This window comes from Mustelus asterias, chromosome 9 (genome assembly GCF_964213995.1).
Source record: "Mustelus asterias chromosome 9, sMusAst1.hap1.1, whole genome shotgun sequence".
In the NCBI taxonomy this organism is placed as follows: domain Eukaryota; kingdom Metazoa; phylum Chordata; class Chondrichthyes; order Carcharhiniformes; family Triakidae; genus Mustelus; species Mustelus asterias.
Window position 1 is genome coordinate 66,583,011 of NC_135809.1, and position 19,109 is coordinate 66,602,119.

General features: G+C 43.9%; 1 protein-coding gene across 8 annotated transcripts in view; it reads left to right on the forward strand.

Annotated features, from left to right (window-relative positions):
• Positions 1–18,817, forward strand: part of LOC144498728 (protein-methionine sulfoxide oxidase mical3a-like) — a 702,250-nt gene extending 683,433 nt beyond the window's left edge. For all 8 annotated transcript variants that reach the window (XM_078220302.1, XM_078220301.1, XM_078220303.1 and 5 more), the window contains one exon: positions 18,275–18,817. In XM_078220302.1, the coding sequence (XP_078076428.1) occupies positions 18,275–18,487 (213 nt within the window). In that variant the 3' untranslated portion in view covers positions 18,488–18,817. The remainder of the gene's footprint in view (positions 1–18,274) is intronic.
• The last annotated feature ends 292 nt before the right edge of the window (positions 18,818–19,109 follow it).

Here is a 19,109-nt window from a genome sequence, read left to right on the forward strand (position 1 = left end):
CCTGATCCTGTTGTTTACAGTCAGTGTGTTCCTGATCCTGTTGTTTACAGTCAGCGTGTTCCTGATCCTGGTGTTTACAATCAGTATGTTCCTGATCCTGTTGTTTACAGTCAGCGTGTTCCTGATCCTGGTGTTTACAATCAGTATGTTCCTGATCCTGTTGTTTACAGTCCGTGTGTTCCTGATCCTGTTGTTTACAGTCAGTGTGTTCCTGATGCTGTTGTTTACAGTCAGTGTGTTCCTGATCCTGGTGTTTACAATCAGTATGTTCCTGGTCCTGTTGTTTACAGTCAGTGTGTTCCTGATCCTGTTGTTTTACAGTCAGTGTGTTCCTGATCCTATTTTTTGCAGGCAGTGTGTTGCTGATCCTCTTGTATACAGGCAGCGTGTTCCTGATCCTGTTGCTTACTGTCGGTGTGTTCCTGGTTCTGTTGTTTACAGTCAGTGTGTTCCTGATGCTGTTGTTTCCTGTCAGTGTGTTCCTGATCCTGTTGTTTACAGTCAGTGTGTTCCTGTTCCTGTTGTTTACAGTCAGTGTGTTCCTGATCCTGTTGTTTACAGTCAGTGTGTTCCTGATCCTGTTGTTTACAGTCAGTGTGTTCCTGATCCTGTTGTTTACAGTCAGTGTGTTCCTGATCCTGTTGTTTACAGTCGGTGTGTTCCTGATCCTGTTGTTTACAGTCAGTGTGTTCCTGATCCTGTTGTTTACAGTCAGTGTGTTCCTGATGCTGTTGTTTACAGTCAGTGTGTTCCTGATTCTGTTGTTTACAGTCGGTGTGTTCCTGATCCTGTTGTTTCCAGTCAGTGTGTTCCTGATCCTGTTGTTTACAGTCAGTGTGTTCCTGATCCTGTTGTTTACAGTCAGTGTGTTCCTGATGCTGTTGTTTACAATCAGTCTGTTCCTGATCCTGTTGTTTACAGTCAGTGTGTTCCTGATCCTGTTGTTTACAGTCAGTGTGTTCCTGATCCTGTTGTTTACAGTCGGTGTGTTCCTGATCCTGTTGTTTACAGCCAGTGTGTTCCTGATCCTGGTGTTTACTGTCAGTGTGTTCCTGATCCTGGTGTTTACAGTCAGTGTGTTCCTGTTGCTGTTGTTTACAGTCAGTGTGTTCCTGATCCTGTTGTTTTACAGTCAGTGTGTTCCTGATGCTGTTGTTTACAGTCAGTGTGTTCCTAATCCTGTTTTTTGCAGGCAGTGTGTTGCTGATCCTCTTGTATACAGGCAGCGTGTTCCTGATCCTGTTGCTTACTGGCAGTGTGTTCCTGATCCTGTTGTTTACAGTCAGTGTGTTGCTGATCCTGGTGTTTACAATCAGTATGTTCCTGATCCTGTTGTTCACAGTCAGTGTGCTCCTGATCCTGTTGTTTTACAGTCAGTGTGTTCCTGATGCTGTTGTTTACAGTCAGTGTGTTCCTGATCCTGTTGTTTACAGTCAGTGTGTTGCTGATCCTGTTGTTTTACAGTCAGTGTGTTCCTGATCCTGTTGTTTACAGTCAGTGTGTTGCTGATCCTGGTGTTTACAATCAGTGTGTTCCTGATCCTGTTGTTTACAGTCAGCGTGTTCCTGATCCTGGTGTTTACAATCAGTATGTTCCTGATCCTGTTGTTTACAGTCAGTGTGTTCCTGATCCTGTTGTTTACAGTCAGCGTGTTCCTGATCCTGGTGTTTACAATCAGTATGTTCCTGATCCTGTTGTTTACAGTCAGTGTGTTCCTGATCCTGTTGTTTACAGTCAGTGTGTTCCTGATGCTGTTGATTACAGTCAGTGTGTTCCTGATCCTGGTGTTTACAATCAGTATGTTCCTGATCCTGTTGTTTACAGTCAGTGTGTTCCTGATCCTGTTGTTTTACAGTCAGTGTGTTCCTGATGCTGTTGTTTACAGTCAGTGTGTTCCTAATCCTGTTTTTTGCATGCAGTGTGTTGCTGATCCTCTTGTATACAGGCAGCGTGTTCCTGATCCTGTTGCTCACTGGCAGTGTGTTCCTGATCCTGTTGTTTACAGTCAGTGTGTTGCTGATCCTCTTGTATACAGGCAGCGTGTTCCTGATCCTGTTGCTTACTGGCAGTGTGTTCCTGATCCTGTTGTTTACAATCAGTATGTTCCTGATCCTGTTGTTTACAGGCAGTGTGTTCCTGATCCTGTTGTTTACAGTCAGTGTGTTCCTGATCCTGTTGTTTACAGTCGGTGTGTTCCTGATCCTGTTGTTTACAGTCAGTGTGTTCCTGATCCTGTTGTTTACAATCAGTATGTTCCTGATCCTGTTGTTTACAGGCAGTGTGTTCCTGATCCTGTTGTTTACAGTCAGTGTGTTCCTGATCCTGTTGTTTACAGTCGGTGTGTTCCTGATCCTGTTGTTTACAGTCAGTGTGTTCCTGATTCTGTTGTTTACAGTCGGTGTGTTCCTGATCCTGTTGTTTCCAGTCAGTGTGTTCCTGATCCTGTTGTTTACAGTCAGTGTGTTCCTGATCCTGTTGTTTACAGTCAGTGTGTTCCTGATGCTGTTGTTTACAATCAGTCTGTTCCTGATCCTGTTGTTTACAGTCAGTGTGTTCCTGATGCTGTTGTTTACAATCAGTCTGTTCCTGATCCTGTTGTTTACAGTCAGTGTGTTCCTGATCCTGTTGTTTACAATCAGTGTGTTCCTGATCCTGTTGTTTATGGTCATTGTGTCAGTGATCCTGTTGTTTCCAATCAGTGTTTTCCTGATCCTGTTTTTTACAGTCAGTGTGTTCCTGATACTGGCCTTATGGATGGTGTGTTCCTGATCCTGTTGTTTACAGTCAGTGTGTTCCTCTTGCTGTTGTTTACAGTCAGTGTGTTCCTGATCCTGTTGTTTACAGTCAGTGTGTTCCTGATGCTGTTGTATACTGTTGGTGTGTTCCTGAATGCTGTTGCTTACAGTCAGTGTGTTCCTGATCCTGTTACATAGAACATAGAACATTACAGCACAGAACAGGCCCTTCGGCCCACGATGTTGTGCCGACCTTCATCTGAAACCAAGATCAAGCTATCCCACTCCCTCATCCGCATCTTTCTAAATGGTCGTAAATCCCATCCCTAAGGACCTTTTCCATCAATTTACCAACCACCGAAGTCAGACTAACCGGTCTATAATTACCAGCGTGTTCCTGATGCTGTTGTTTACAGTCAGTGTGTTCCTGATCCTGTTGTTTACAGTCAGTGTGTTCCTGATTCTGTTGTTTACAGTCAGTGTGTTCCTGATCCTGTTGTTTACAGTCAGTGTGTTCCTGATTCTGTTGTTTACAGTCAGTGTGTTCCTGATTCTGTTGTTTACAGTCAGTGTGTTCCTGATCCTGTTGTTTACAGTCAGTGTGTTCCTGATCCTGTTGTTTACAGTCAGTGTGTTCCTGATGCTGTTGTTTACAGTCAGTGTGTTCCTGATTCTGTTGTTTACAGTCAGTGTGTTCCTGATCCTGTTGTTTACAGTCAGTGTGTTCCTGATCCTGTTGTTTACAGTCAGTGTGTTCCTGATCCTGTTGTTTACAGTCGGTGTGTTCCTGATCCTGTTGTTTACAGTCAGTGTGTTCCTGATCCTGTTGTTTCCAATCAGTGTGCTCCTGATCCTGTTGTTTACAGTCAGTGTGTTCCTGATCCTGTTGTTTCCAATCAGTGTGCTCCTGATCCTGTTGTTTACAGTCTGTGTGTTCCTGATCCTGTTGTTTCCAGTCAGTGTGTTCCTGATCCTGTTGTTTACAGTCAGTGTGTTCCTGATCCTGTTGTTTACAGTCAGTGTGTTCCTGATCCTGTTGTTTACAGTCAGTATGTACCTGATCCTGTTGTTTACAGTCGGTGTGTTCCTGATCCTGTTGTTTACAGTCAGTGTGTTCCTGATCCTGTTGTTTACAGTCAGTGTGTTCCTGATCCTGTTGTTTACAGTCAGTGTGTTCCTGATCCTGTTGTTTACAGTCAGTGTGTTCCTGATCCTGTGGTTTCCAATCAGTGTGTTCCTGATCCTGTTGTTTACAGTCAGTGTGTTCCTGATCCTGTTGTTTACAGTCAGTGTGTTCCTGATCCTGTTGTTTCCAATCAGTGTGTTCCTGATCCTGTTGTTTACAGTGTGTTGCTGATGCTGTTGTTTACAGTCAGTGTGTTCCTGATCCTGTTGTTTGCAGTCAGTGTGTTCCTGATCCTGTTGTTTACAGTGTGTTGCTGATCCTGTTGTTTACAGTCAGTGTGTTCCTGATCCTGTTGTTTACAGTCAGTGTTTTCCTGATCCTGTTGTTTACTGGCAGTGTGTTCCTGATCCTGTTGTTTACAGTCAGTGTGTTCCTGATCCTGTTGTTTACAGTCAGTGTGTTCCTGATCCTGTTGTTTACAGTCAGTGTGTTCCTGATCCTGTTGTTTACAGTCAGTGTGTTCCTGATCCTGTTGTTTACAGTCAGTGTGTTCCTGATCCTGTTGTTTACAGTCAGTGTGTTCCTGATCCTGTTTTTTCCAATCAGTGTTTTCCTGATCCTGTTGTTTACTGGCAGTGTGTTCCTGATCCTGTTGTTTGAGCTTATTGTGTCGCTGATTCTGTTGTTTACAGCCAGTGTGTTCCTGATCCTGTTGTTTACAGTCAGTGTGTCCCTGATTCTGGTGTTTACAGTCGGTGTGTTCCTGATCCTGTTTACAGTCAGTGTGTTCCTGATCCTGTTGTTTACAGTCGGTGTGTTCCTGATCCTGTTGTTTACAGCCAGTGTGTTCCTGATCCTGTTGTTTACAGTCGGTGTGTTCCTGATCCTGTTGTTTACAGTCAGTGTGTTCCTGATCCTGTTGTTTACAGTCGGTGTGTTCCTGATCCTGTTGTTTACAGCCAGTGTGTTCCTGATCCTGGTGTTTACTGTCAGTGTGTTCCTGATCCTGGTGTTTACAGTCAGTGTGTTCCTGTTGCTGTTGTTTACAGTCAGTGTGTTCCTGATCCTGTTGTTTTACAGTCAGTGTGTTCCTGATGCTGTTGTTTACAGTCAGTGTGTTCCTAATCCTGTTTTTTGCAGGCAGTGTGTTGCTGATCCTCTTGTATACAGGCAGCGTGTTCCTGATCCTGTTGCTTACTGGCAGTGTGTTCCTGATCCTGTTGTTTACAGTCAGTGTGTTGCTGATCCTCTTGTATACAGGCAGCGTGTTCCTGATCCTGTTGGTTACTGGCAGTGTGTTCCTGATCCTGTTGTTTACAATCAGTATGTTCCTGATCCTGTTGTTTACAGTCAGTGTGTTGCTGATCCTGGTGTTTACAATCAGTATGTTCCTGATCCTGTTGTTCACAGTCAGTGTGCTCCTGATCCTGTTGTTTTACAGTCAGTGTGTTCCTGATGCTGTTGTTTACAGTCAGTGTGTTCCTGATCCTGTTGTTTACAGTCAGTGTGTTACTGATCCTGTTGTTTTACAGTCAGTGTGTTCCTGATCCTGTTGTTTACAGTCAGTGTGTTGCTGATCCTGGTGTTTACAATCAGTGTGTTCCTGATCCTGTTGTTTACAGTCAGTGTGTTCCTGATCCTGTTGTTTACAGTCAGCGTGTTCCTGATCCTGGTGTTTACAATCAGTATGTTCCTGATCCTGTTGTTTACAGTCAGTGTGTTCCTGATCCTGTTGTTTACAGTCAGCGTGTTCCTGATCCTGGTGTTTACAATCAGTATGTTCCTGATCCTGTTGTTTACAGTCAGTGTGTTCCTGATCCTGTTGTTTACAGTCAGTGTGTTCCTGATGCTGTTGTTTACAGTCAGTGTGTTCCTGATCCTGGTGTTTACAATCAGTATGTTCCTGATCCTGTTGTTTACAGTCAGTGTGTTCCTGATCCTGTTGTTTTACAGTCAGTGTGTTCCTGATGCTGTTGTTTACAGTCAGTGTGTTCCTAATCCTGTTTTTTGCATGCAGTGTGTTGCTGATCCTCTTGTATACAGGCAGCGTGTTCCTGATCCTCTTGCTTACTGGCAGTGTGTTCCTGATCCTGTTGTTTACAGTCAGTGTGTTGCTGATCCTCTTGTATACAGGCAGCGTGTTCCTGATCCTGTTGCTTACTGGCAGTGTGTTCCTGATCCTGTTGTTTACAATCAGTATGTTCCTGATCCTGTTGTTTACAGTCAGTGTGTTGCTGATCCTGGTGTTTACAATCAGTATGTTCCTGATCCTGTTGTTTACAGTCAGTGTGCTCCTGATCCTGTTGTTTTACAGTCAGTGTGTTCCTGATGCTGTTGTTTACAGTCAGTGTGTTCCTGATCCTGTTGTTTACAGTCAGTGTGTTGCTGATCCTGTTGTTTTACAGTCAGTGTGTTCCTGATCCTGTTGTTTACAGTCAGTGTGTTGCTGATCCTGGTGTTTACAATCAGTGTGTTCCTGATCCTGTTGTTTACAGTCAGTGTGTTCCTGATCCTGTTGTTTACAGTCAGCGTGTTCCTGATCCTGGTGTTTACAATCAGTATGTTCCTGATCCTGTTGTTTACAGTCAGCGTGTTCCTGATCCTGGTGTTTACAATCAGCATGTTCCTGATCCTGTTGTTTACAGTCAGTGTGTTCCTGATCCTGTTGTTTACAGTCAGTGTGTTCCTGATGCTGTTGTTTACAGTCAGTGTGTTCCTGATCCTGGTGTTTACAATCAGTATGTTCCTGATCCTGTTGTTTACAGTCAGTGTGTTCCTGATCCTGTTGTTTTACAGTCAGTGTGTTCCTGATCCTGTTGTTTGCAGTCAGTGTGTTCCTAATCCTATTTTCTGCAGGCAGTGTGTTGCTGATCCTCTTGTATACAGGCAGCGTGTTCCTGATCCTGTTGCTTACTGTCGGTGTGTTCCTGGTTCTGTTGTTTACAGTCAGTGTGTTCCTGATCCTGTTGTTTCCAGTCAGTGTGTTCCTGATCCTGTTGTTTACAGTCAGTGTGTTCCTGATGCTGTTGTTTACAGTCAGTGTGTTCCTGATCCTGTTGTTTACAGTCGGTGTGTTCCTGATTCTGTTGTTTACAATCAGTGTGTTCCTGATCCTGTTGTTTCCAGTCAGTGTGTTCCTGATCCTGTTGTTTACAGTCAGTGTGTTCCTGATGCTGTTGTTTACAATCAGTCTGTTCCTGATCCTGTTGTTTACAGTCAGTGTGTTCCTGATCCTGTTGTTTACAATCAGTGTGTTCCTGATCCTGTTGTTTATGGTCATTGTGTCAGTGATCCTGTTGTTTCCAATCAGTGTTTTCCTGATCCTGTTTTTTACAGTCAGTGTGTTCCTGATACTGGCCTTATGGATGGTGTGTTCCTCATCCTGTTGTTTACAGTCAGTGTGTTCCTCTTGCTGTTGTTTACAGTCAGTGTGTTCCTGATCCTGTTGTTTACAGTCAGTGTGTTCCTGATGCTGTTGTATACTGTCGGTGTGTTCCTGATGCTGTTGCTTACAGTCAGTGTGTTCCTGATCCTGTTACATAGAACATAGAACATTACAGCACAGAACAGGCCCTTCGGCCCACGATGTTGTGCCGACCTTCATCTGAAACCAAGATCAAGCTATCCCACTCCCTCATCCGCATCTTTCTAAATGGTCGTAAATCCCATCCCTAAGGACCTTTTCCATCAATTTACCAACCACCGAAGTCAGACTAACCGGTCTATAATTACCAGCGTGTTCCTGATGCTGTTGTTTACAGTCAGTGTGTTCCTGATCCTGTTGTTTACAGTCAGTGTGTTCCTGATGCTGTTGTTTACAGTCAGTGTGTTCCTGATCCTGTTGTTTACAGTCAGTGTGTTGCTGATCCTGTTGTTTTACAGTCAGTGTGTTCCTGATCCTGTTGTTTACAGTCAGTGTGTTGCTGATCCTGGTGTTTACAATCAGTGTGTTCCTGATCCTGTTGTTTACAGTCAGTATGTTCCTGATCCTGTTGTTTACAGTCAGTGTGTTCCTGATCCTGTTGTTTACAGTCAGTGTGTTCCTGATCCTGTTGTTTACAGTCAGTGTGTTCCTGATGCTGTTGTTTACAGTCAGTGTGTTCCTGATCCTGTTGTTTACAGTCGGTGTGTTCCTGATCCTGTTGTTTACAGTCAGTGTGTTCCTGATCCTGTTGTTTACAGTCAGTGTGTTCCTGATGCTGTTGTTTACAGTCAGTGTGTTCCTGATGCTGTTGTTTCCAGTCAGTGTGTTCCTGATCCTGTTGTTTACAGTCAGTGTGTTCCTGATCCTGTTGTTTACAGTCAGTGTGTTCCTGATCCTGTTGTTTACAGTCAGTGTGTTCCTGATCCTGTTGTTTACAGTCAGTGTGTTCCTGATCCTGTTGTTTACAGTCAGTGTGTTCCTGATGCTGTTGTTTACAGTCAGTGTGTTCCTGATCCTGTTGTTTACAGTCGGTGTGTTCCTGATCCTGTTGTTTACAGTCAGTGTGTTCCTGATCCTGTTGTTTCCAGTCAGTGTGTTCCTGATCCTGGTGTTTACAATCAGTATGTTCCTGATGCTGTTGTATACTGTCGGTGTGTTCCTGATGCTGTTGCTTACAGTCAGTGTGTTCCTGATCCTGTTGTTTACAGTCAGTGTGTTCCTGATCCTGTTGTTTACAGTCAGTGTGTTCCTGATGCTGTTGTATACTGTCGGTGTGTTCCTGATGCTGTTGCTTACAGTCAGTGTGTTCCCGATTCTGTTGTTTACAGTCAGTGTGTTCCTGATGCTGTTGTTTACAGTCAGTGTGTTCCTGATGCTGTTGTTTACAGTCAGTGTGTTCCTGATTCTGTTGTTTACAGTCAGTGTGTTCCTGATCCTGTTGTTTACAGTCAGTGTGTTCCTGATCCTGTTGTTTACAGTCGGTGTGTTCCTGATCCTGTTGTTTACAGTCAGTGTGTTCCTGATCCTGTTGTTTCCAATCAGTGTGCTCCTGATCCTGTTGTTTACAGTCAGTGTGTTCCTGATCCTGTTGTTTCCAATCAGTGTGCTCCTGATCCTGTTGTTTACAGTCTGTGTGTTCCTGATCCTGTTGTTTCCAGTCAGTGTGTTCCTGATCCTGTTGTTTACAGTCAGTGTGTTCCTGATCCTGTTGTTTCCAGTCAGTGTGTTCCTGATCCTGTTGTTTTACAGTCAGTGTGTTCCTGATCCTGTTGTTTACAGTCAGTGTGTTCCTGATCCTGTTGTTTACAGTCAGTGTGTTCCTGATCCTGTTGTTTACAGTCAGTGTGTTCCTGATCCTGTTGTTTCCAATCAGTGTGTTCCTGATCCTGTTGTTTACAGTGTGTTGCTGATGCTGTTGTTTACAGTCAGTGTGTTCCTGATCCTGTTGTTTCCAATCAGTGTGCTCCTGATCCTGTTGTTTACAGTCAGTGTGTTCCTGATCCTGTTGTTTCCAATCAGTGTGCTCCTGATCCTGTTGTTTACAGTCTGTGTGTTCCTGATCCTGTTGTTTCCAGTCAGTGTGTTCCTGATCCTGTTGTTTACAGTCAGTGTGTTCCTGATCCTGTTGTTTCCAGTCAGTGTGTTCCTGATCCTGTTGTTTTACAGTCAGTGTGTTCCTGATCCTGTTGTTTGCAGTCAGTGTGTTCCTAATCCTATTTTTTGCAGGCAGTGTGTTGCTGATCCTCTTGTATACAGGCAGCGTGTTCCTGATCCTGTTGCTTACTGTCGGTGTGTTCCTGGTTCTGTTGTTTACAGTCAGTGTGTTCCTGATGCTGTTGTTTCCAGTCAGTGTGTTCCTGATCCTGTTGTTTACAGTCAGTGTGTTCCTGATCCTGTTGTTTACAGTCAGTGTGTTCCTGATCCTGTTGTTTACAGTCAGTGTGTTCCTGATCCTGTTGTTTACAGTCAGTGTGTTCCTGATCCTGTTGTTTACAGTCAGTGTGTTCCTGATGCTGTTGTTTACAGTCAGTGTGTTCCTGATCCTGTTGTTTACAGTCGGTGTGTTCCTGATCCTGTTGTTTACAGTCAGTGTGTTCCTGATCCTGTTGTTTACAGTCAGTGTGTTCCTGATGCTGTTGTTTACAGTCAGTGTGTTCCTGATGCTGTTGTTTCCAGTCAGTGTGTTCCTGATCCTGTTGTTTACAGTCAGTGTGTTCCTGATCCTGTTGTTTACAGTCAGTGTGTTCCTGATCCTGTTGTTTACAGTCAGTGTGTTCCTGATCCTGTTGTTTACAGTCAGTGTGTTCCTGATCCTGTTGTTTACAGTCAGTGTGTTCCTGATGCTGTTGTTTACAGTCAGTGTGTTCCTGATCCTGTTGTTTACAGTCGGTGTGTTCCTGATCCTGTTGTTTACAGTCAGTGTGTTCCTGATCCTGTTGTTTACAGTCAGTGTGTTCCTGATGCTGTTGTTTACAGTCAGTGTGTTCCTGATCCTGTTGTTTACAGTCAGTGTGTTCCTGATGCTGTTGTTTACAGTCAGTGTGTTCCTGATCCTGTTGTTTACAGTCGGTGTGTTCCTGATCCTGTTGTTTACAGTCAGTGTGTTCCTGATCCTCTTGTATACAGGCAGCGTGTTCCTGATCCTGTTGCTTACTGTCGGTGTGTTCCTGGTTCTGTTGTTTACAGTCAGTGTGTTCCTGATGCTGTTGTTTCCAGTCAGTGTGTTCCTGATCCTGTTGTTTACAGTCAGTGTGTTCCTGATCCTGTTGTTTACAGTCAGTGTGTTCCTGATCCTGTTGTTTACAGTAAGTGTGTTCCTGATCCTGTTGTTTACAGTCAGTGTGTTCCTGATCCTGTTGTTTACAGTCAGTGTGTTCCTGATGCTGTTGTTTACAGTCAGTGTGTTCCTGATCCTGTTGTTTACAGTCGGTGTGTTCCTGATCCTGTTGTTTACAGTCAGTGTGTTCCTGATCCTGTTGTTTACAGTCAGTGTGTTCCTGATGCTGTTGTTTACAGTCAGTGTGTTCCTGATCCTGTTGTTTACAGTCGGTGTGTTCCTGATCCTGTTGTTTCCAGTCAGTGTGTTCCTGATGCTGTTGTTTACAGTCAGTGTGTTCCTGATGCTTTTGTTTACTGTCGGTGTGTTCCTGATCCTGTTGTTTACAGTCAGTGTGTTCCTGATTCTGTTGTTTACAATCAGTGTGTTCCTGATCCTGTTGTTTCCAGTCAGTGTGTTCCTGATCCTGTTGTTTACAGTCAGTGTGTTCCTGATCCTGTTGTTTACAGTCAGTCTGTTCCTGATCCTGTTGTTTACAGTCAGTGTGTTCCTGATCCTGTTGTTTCCAGTCAGTGTGTTGCTGATCCTGTTGTTTACAGTCAGTGTGTTCCTGATCCTGTTGTTTACAGTCAGTGTGTACCCGATTCTGTTGTTTACAGTCAGTGTGTTCCTGATTCTGTTGTTTACAATCAGTGTGTTCCTGATCCTGTTGTTTGCAGTCCGTGTGTTCCTGATCCTGTTGTTTACAGTCAGTGTGTTCCTGATGCTGTTGTTTACAATCAGTCTGTTCCTGATCCTGTTGTTTACAGTCAGTGTGTTCCTGATCCTGTTGTTTACAATCAGTGTGTTCCTGATCCTGTTGTTTATGGTCATTGTGTCAGTGATCCTGTTGTTTCCAATCAGTGTTTTCCTGATCCTGTTTTTTACAGTCAGTGTGTTCCTGATACTGGCCTTATGGATGGTGTGTTCCTGATCCTGTTGTTTACAGTCAGTGTGTTCCTCTTGCTGTTGTTTACAGTCAGTGTGTTCCTGATCCTGTTGTTTACAGTCAGTGTGTTCCTGATGCTGTTGTATAATGTCGGTGTGTTCCTGATGCTGTTGCTTACAGTCAGTGTGTTCCTGATCCTGTTACATAGAACATAGAACATTACAGCACAGAACAGGCCCTTCGGCCCACGATGTTGTGCCGACCTTCATCTGAAACCAAGATCAAGCTATCCCACTCCCTCATCCGCATCTTTCTAAATGGTCGTAAATCCCATCCCTAAGGACCTTTTCCATCAATTTACCAACCACCGAAGTTAGACTAACCGGTCTATAATTACCAGCGTGTTCCTGATGCTGTTGTTTACAGTCAGTGTGTTCCTGATCCTGTTGTTTACAGTCAGTGTGTTCCTGATCCTGTTGTTTACAGTCAGTATGTTCCTGATTCTGTTGTTTACAGTCAGTGTGTTCCTGATCCTGTTGTTTACAGTCAGTGTGTTCCTGATCCTGTTGTTTACAGTCAGTATGTACCTGATCCTGTTGTTTACAGTCAGTGTGTTCCTGATCCTGTTGTTTACAGTCAGTGTGTTCCTGATCCTGTTGTTTCCAATCAGTGTGTTCCTGATCCTGTTGTTTACAGTCAGTGTGTTCCTGATCCTGTGGTTTCCAATCAGTGTTTTCCTGATCCTGTTGTTTACTGGCAGTGTGTTCCTGATCCTGTTGTTTACAGTCAGTGTGTTCCTGATCCTGTTGTTTACAGTCAGTGTGTTCCTGATCCTGTTGTTTCCAATCAGTGTGTTCCTGATCCTGTTGTTTACAGTGTGTTGCTGATGCTGTTGTTTACAGTCAGTGTGTTCCTGATCCTGTTGTTTGCAGTCAGTGTGTTCCTGATCCTGTTGTTTACAGTGTGTTGCTGATCCTGTTGTTTACAGTCAGTGTGTTCCTGATCCTGTTGTTTACAGTCAGTGTTTTCCTGATCCTGTTGTTTACTGGCAGTGTGTTCCTGATCCTGTTGTTTCCAGTCAGTGTGTTCCTGATCCTGTTGTTTACAGTCAGTGTGTTCCTGATCCTGTTGTTTACAGTCAGTGTGTTCCTGATCCTGTTGTTTCCAATCAGTGTTTTCCTGATGCTGTTGTTTACTGGCAGTGTGTTCCTGATCCTGTTGTTTACAGTCAGTGTGTTCCTGATCCTGTTGTTGACTGGCAGTGTGTTCCTGATCCTGTTGTTTACAGTCAGTGTGTTCCTGATGCTGTTGTTTACAATCAGTGTGTCCCTGATCCTGTTGTTTCCAGTCAGTGTGTTCCTGATCCTGTTGTTTACAGTCAGCGTGTTCCTGATCCTGTTGTTTACAGTCACTGTGTTCCTGATTCTGTTGTTTAGTGTCAGTGTGTTCCTGATCCTGTTGTTTACAGCCAGTGTGTTTCTGATCCTGTTGTTTAGTGTCAGTGTGTTCCTGATCCTGTTGTTTAGTGTCAGTGTGTTCCTGATCCTGTTGTTTACAATCAGTGTGTTCCTGATCCTGTTGTTTACAGTCAGTGTGTTCCTGATCCTGTTGTTTACAGTCAGTGTGTCCCTGATCCTGTTGTTTACAGTCAGTGTGTTCCTGATCCTGTTGTTTGCAGTCAGTGTGTTCCTGATTCTGTTGTTTACAATCAGTGTGTTCCTGATCCTGTTGTTTATGGTCATTGTGTCAGTGATCCTGTTGTTTCCAATCAGTGTTTTCCTGATCCTGTATTTTACCGTCAGTGTGTTGCTGATCTTGTTGTTCAGAGTCAGTGTGTTCCTGATACTGGCCTTATGGTTGGTGTGTTCCTGATCCTGTTGTTTTACAGTCAGTGTGTTCCTCTTGCTGTTGTTTACAGTCAGTGTGTTCCTCTTGCTGTTGTTTACAGTCAGTGCTTTCCTGATGCTGTTGTTTACAGTCAGTGTGTTCCTGATCCTGTTGTTTACACTCAGTGTGTTCCTGATGCTGTTGTTTACAGACAGTGTGTTCCTGATCCTGTTGTTTAGAGTCAGTATGTTCCTGATGCTGTTGTTTACAGTCAGTGTGTTCCTGATCATGTTGTTTACAGTCAGTGTGTTCCTGATCCTGTTGTTTACAATCAGTGTGTTCCTGATCCTGTTGTTTACAGTCAGTGTGTCCCTGATTCTGTTGTTTGAGCTTATTGTGTCGCTGATTCTGTTGTTTACAGTCAGTGTTTCCCTGATTCTGTTGTTTGAGCTTATTGTGTCGCTGATTCTGTTGTTTATAGTCAGTGTGTCCCTGATCCTCTTGTTTACAGTCAGTGTGTTTCTGATGCTGTTGTTTACAGTCAGTGTGTCCCAGATCCTGTTGTTTACAGTCAGTGTGTTCCTGATCCTGTTGTTTACAGTCAGTGTGTTCCTGATTCTGTTGTTTACAGTCAGTGTGTTCCTGATTCTGTTGTTTGAGCTTATTGTGTCGCTGATTCTGTTGTTTACAGTCAGTGTGTTCCTGATTCTGGTGTTTACACTCAGTGTATCCCTGATCCTGTTGTTTACAGTCAGTGTGTTCCTGATGCTGTTGTTTACAGTCAGTGTGTTCCTGATTCTGTTGTTTACAGTCAGTGTGTTCCTGATGCTGTTGTTTACAGTCAGTGTGTTCCTGATCCTGTTGTTTACAGTCAGTGTGTTCCTGATTCTGTTGTTTGAGCTTATTGTGTCGCTGATTCTGTTGTTTACAGCCAGTGTGTCTCTGATTCTGGTGTTTACAGTGTGTGTGTTCCTGATCCTGTTGTTTACAATCAGTGTGTCCCTGATTCTGATGTTTACAGTCAGTATGTCCCTGATCCTGTTGCTTACAGTCAGTGTGTCCCTGATCCTGTTGTTTACAGTCAGTGTGTTTCTGATCCTGTTGTTTACAGTCAGCGTGTTCCTGATCCTGTTGTTTGCAGTCAGTGTGTTCCTGATGCTGTTGTTTACAGTCAGTGTGTTCCTGATTCTGTTGTTTACAGTCAGTGTGTTCCTGATCCTGTTGTTTACGGTCAGTGTGTTCCTGATCCTGTTGTTTACACTGTGTGTTCCTGATTCTGTTGTTTCCAGTCAGTGTGTTCCTGATCCTGTTGTTTACAGTCAGTGTGTTCCTGATCCTGTTGTTTACACTCAGTGCGTTCCTGATTCTGTTGTTTACAGTCAGTGTGTTCCTGATGCTGTTGTTCACAGTCAGTGTGTTCCTGATTCTGTTGTTTGAGCTTATTGTGTCGCTGATTCTGTTGTTTACAGCCAGTGTGTTCCTGATCCTGTTGTTTACAGTCAGTGTGTCCCTGATTCTGGTGTTTACAGTCGGTGTGTTCCTGATCCTGTTGTTTACAGCCAGTGTGTTCCTGATCCTGGTGTTTACAGTCAGTGTGTTCCTGATCCTGGTGTTTACAGTCAGTGTGTTCCTGTTGCTGTTGTTTACAGTCAGTGTGTTCCTGATCCTGTTGTTTTACAGTCAGTGTGTTCCTGATGCTGTTGTTTACAGTCAGTGTGTTCCTGATCCTGGTGTTTACAGTCAGTGTGTTCCTGATGCTGTTGTTTACAGTCAGTGTGTTCCTAATCCTGTTTTTTGCAGGCAGTGTATTGCTGATCCTCTTGTATACAGGCAGCGTGTTCCTGATCCTGTTGCTTACTGGCAGTGTGTTCCTGATCCTGTTGTTTACAGTCGGCGTGTTCCTGATCCTGTTGTTTACAGCCAGTGTGTTCCTGATCCTGGTGTTTACAGTCAGTGTGTTCCTGATCCTGGTGTTTACAGTCAGTGTGTTCCTGTTGCTGTTGTTTACAGTCAGTGTGTTCCTGATCCTGTTGTTTTACAGTCAGTGTGTTCCTGATGCTGTTGTTTACAGTCAGTGTGTTCCTAATCCTGTTTTTTGCAGGCAGTGTGTTGCTGATCCTCTTGTATACAGGCAGCGTGTTCCTGATCCTGTTGCTTACTGGCAGTGTGTTCCTGATCCTGTTGTTTACAGTCAGTGTGTTGCTGATCCTCTTGTATACAGGCAGCGTGTTCCTGATCCTGTTGCTTACTGGCAGTGTGTTCCTGATCCTGTTGTTTACAGTCAGTGTGTTGCTGATCCTGGTGTTTACAATCAGTATGTTCCTGATCCTGTTGTTTACAGTCAGTGTGCTCCTGATCCTGTTGTTTTACAGTCAGTGTGTTCCTGATGCTGTTGTTTACAGTCAGTGTGTTCCTGATCCTGTTGTTTACAGTCAGTGTGTTGCTGATCCTGTTGTTTTACAGTCAGTGTGTTCCTGATCCTGTTGTTTACAGTCAGTGTGTTGCTGATCCTGGTGTTTACAATCAGTGTGTTCCTGATCCTGTTGTTTACAGTCAGTGTGTTCCTGATCCTGTTGTTTCCAGTCAGCGTGTTCCTGATCCTGGTGTTTACAATCAGTATGTTCCTGATCCTGTTGTTTACAGTCAGTGTGTTCCTGATCCTGTTGTTTACAGTCAGTGTGTTCCTGATGCTGTTGTTTACAGTCAGTGTGTTCCTGATCCTGGTGTTTACAATCAGTATGTTCCTGATCCTGTTGTTTACAGTCAGTATGTTCCTGATCCTGTTGTTTTACAGTCAGTGTGTTCCTGATCCTGTTGTTTGCAGTCAGTGTGTTCCTAATCCTATTTTTTGCAGGCAGTGTGTTGCTGATCCTCTTGTATACAGGCAGCGTGTTCCTGATCCTGTTGCTTACTGTCGGTGTGTTCCTGGTTCTGTTGTTTACAGTCAGTGTGTTCCTGATGCTGTTGTTTCCAGTCAGTGTGTTCCTGATCCTGTTGTTTACAGTCAGTGTGTTCCTGATCCTGTTGTTTACAGTCAGTGTGTTCCTGATCCTGTTGTTTACAGTCAGTGTGTTCCTGATCCTGTTGTTTACAGTCAGTGTGTTCCTGATGCTGTTGTTTACAGTCAGTGTGTTCCTGATGCTGTTGTTTACAGTCAGTGTGTTCCTGATCCTGTTGTTTACAGTCGGTGTGTTCCTGATCCTGTTGTTTACAGTCAGTGTGTTCCTGATCCTGTTGTTTACAGTCAGTGTGTTCCTGATGCTGTTGTTTACAGTCAGTGTGTTCCTGATCCTGTTGTTTACAGTCGGTGTGTTCCTGATCCTGTTGTTTCCAGTCAGTGTGTTCCTGATGCTGTTGTTTACAGTCAGTGTGTTCCTGATGCTTTTGTTTACTGTCGGTGTGTTCCTGATCCTGTTGTTTACAGTCAGTGTGTTCCTGATTCTGTTGTTTACAGTCAGTGTGTTCCTGAGCCTGTTGTTTCCAGTCAGTGTGTTCCTGATCCTGTTGTTTACATTCAGTGTGTTCCTGATTCTGTTGTTTACAATCAGTGTGTTCCTGATCCTGTTGTTTACAGTCAGTGTGTTCCTGATTCTGTTGTTTACAGTCAGTGTGTTCCTGATCCTGTTGTTTCCAGTCAGTGTGTTCCTGATCCTGTTGTTTACAGTCAGTGTGTTCCTGATCCTGTTGTTTACAGTCGGTGTGTCTCTGATCCTGTTGTTTACAGTCAGTGTGTTCCTGATCCTGTTGTTTATGGCCATTGTGTCAGTGATCCTGTTGTTTACAATCAGTGTTTTCCTGATCCTGTTGTTTACTAGCAGTGTGTTCCTGATCCTGTTGTTTACAGTCATTGTGTTCCTGTTCCTCTTGTTTCCAGGCAGTGTGTTCCTGATCCTCTTGTTTACAGTCATTGTGTTCCTGATCCTTTTGTATACAGTCAGTGTGCTCCTGATCCTGTTGTTTACAATCAGTGTGTTCCTGATCCTGTTGTTTACAGTCAGTGTGTTCCTGATCCTCTTGTTTACAGGCAGTGTTCCCCTAATCCTGTTGTTTACAGTCAGTGTGTTCCTGATCCTCTTGTTTACAGTCATTGTGTTCCTGATCCTCTTGTATACAGTCAGTGTGCTCCTGATCCTGTTGTTTACAGTCAGTGTGTTCCTGATCCTGTTGTTTACAGTCAGTGTGTTCCTGATCCTGTTGTTTACAGTCATTGTGTTCCTGATCCTGTTGTTTACAGTCAGTGTGTTCCTGATCCTGTTGTTTACAGTCATTGTGTTCCTGATCCTCTTGTTTTCAGGCAGTGTGCTCCTGATCCTGTTGTTTACAGTCTGTGTGTTGCTGATCCTCTTGTTTTCAGGCAGTGTGCTCCTGATCCTGTTGTTTACAGTCAGTGTGTTCCTGATCCTGTTGTTTATGGTTATTGTGTCGCTGCTCCTGTTGTTTACAGTCAGTGTGTTCCTGATCCTGTTGTTTACAGTCAGTGTGTTCCTGATCCTGTTGTTTATGGTTATTGTGTCGCTGCTCCTGTTGTTTACAGTCAGTGTGTTCCTGATCCTGTTGTTTACAGTCAGTGTGTTCCTGATCCTGTTGTTTATGGTTATTGTGTCGCTGCTCCTGTTGTTTACAGTCAGTGTGTTCCTGATCCTGTTGTTTACAGTCAGTGTGTTCCTGATTCTGTTGTTTACAGTCAGTGTGTTCCTGATCCTGTTGTTTATGGTTATTGTGTCGCTGCTCCTGTTGTTTACAATGTGTTTTCCTGATCCTGTTGTATACAGTAAGTGTGTTCCTGATCCTGTTGTTCACAGTCAGTGTGTTCCTGATTCTGTTGTTTGCTGTCAGTTTTTTCCTGTATCCTGTTTCCTATTTTTGATAGACTATCTGTTCCCTCTCCCTCTGTCTGCAGTCTTTGTTCAATAACCTTTTTCACTTGTTTTTCCCATTTGCTTTTGTGTTTTAACAGGAAAAGATTTCTCCTCCTCCACTGCCGACTATGAATTCGGTTGAAATGCCTGATCCGAAGGTTCGATATTCCGAAGAAGCTGCAGGTAGATGTTGTGCTCTTCTTGACAACGATTGGCTTCCCTGCCCCCTGACGGGTGACTTTGCTAGGCTGTGCGTTGGAATGAACCAATGGATTTTCGGATCTATCGTATCTCCAGATTCAGAATGCTAGGGAAGGGAAGCCTCATTTCCCAAACTCTGCTTCCCTGTCCCCTGCTTCCAATCAGGTTCCATAGATCAGTATTCCCATTGATGTCAATCAGACCAGATGCACTGTAGCAAAGAGTCTCAGCTTTTTAACTCCTTTTTGCCTCCATGCAGCCCATCAGGACTCTCATCTGTTTTTTCAGCTCCTGTTCTCTTCTGTATGCTCCTCCTTCACATCTCTGTCCACCTCCTTCCTCACTCAGTATCTTGCACCAAATTTATACAAAGTATGCTCCGTCAGAGTTGGAGCACCCTGACTACTCTGAACTGCTGCTTAAATAAATTGCCTATCTCCACTTTGGCTTTGGCTGCTATGTTTAAGCTGTTAGCAATGACCTCACCAGCAGTACTGCCAATCTAATTGATTTGTTCAGACATTCAATCATTCATATGCTGGTTTCACATCCAAACTCATCAGGTGGCGAGGCAGCCATTAATTGCAGTGACTGCCAGAGTTTCCAGTGTGAGTGATCTGAATTCATATCTGCAACAGACCTGTGTGGGACTGAGTGAACCTACAGCATTACATGATAGGTCAGATGCACAGACATGGGCACCAATGGGGATCTGATGAAATTATGGCCAAT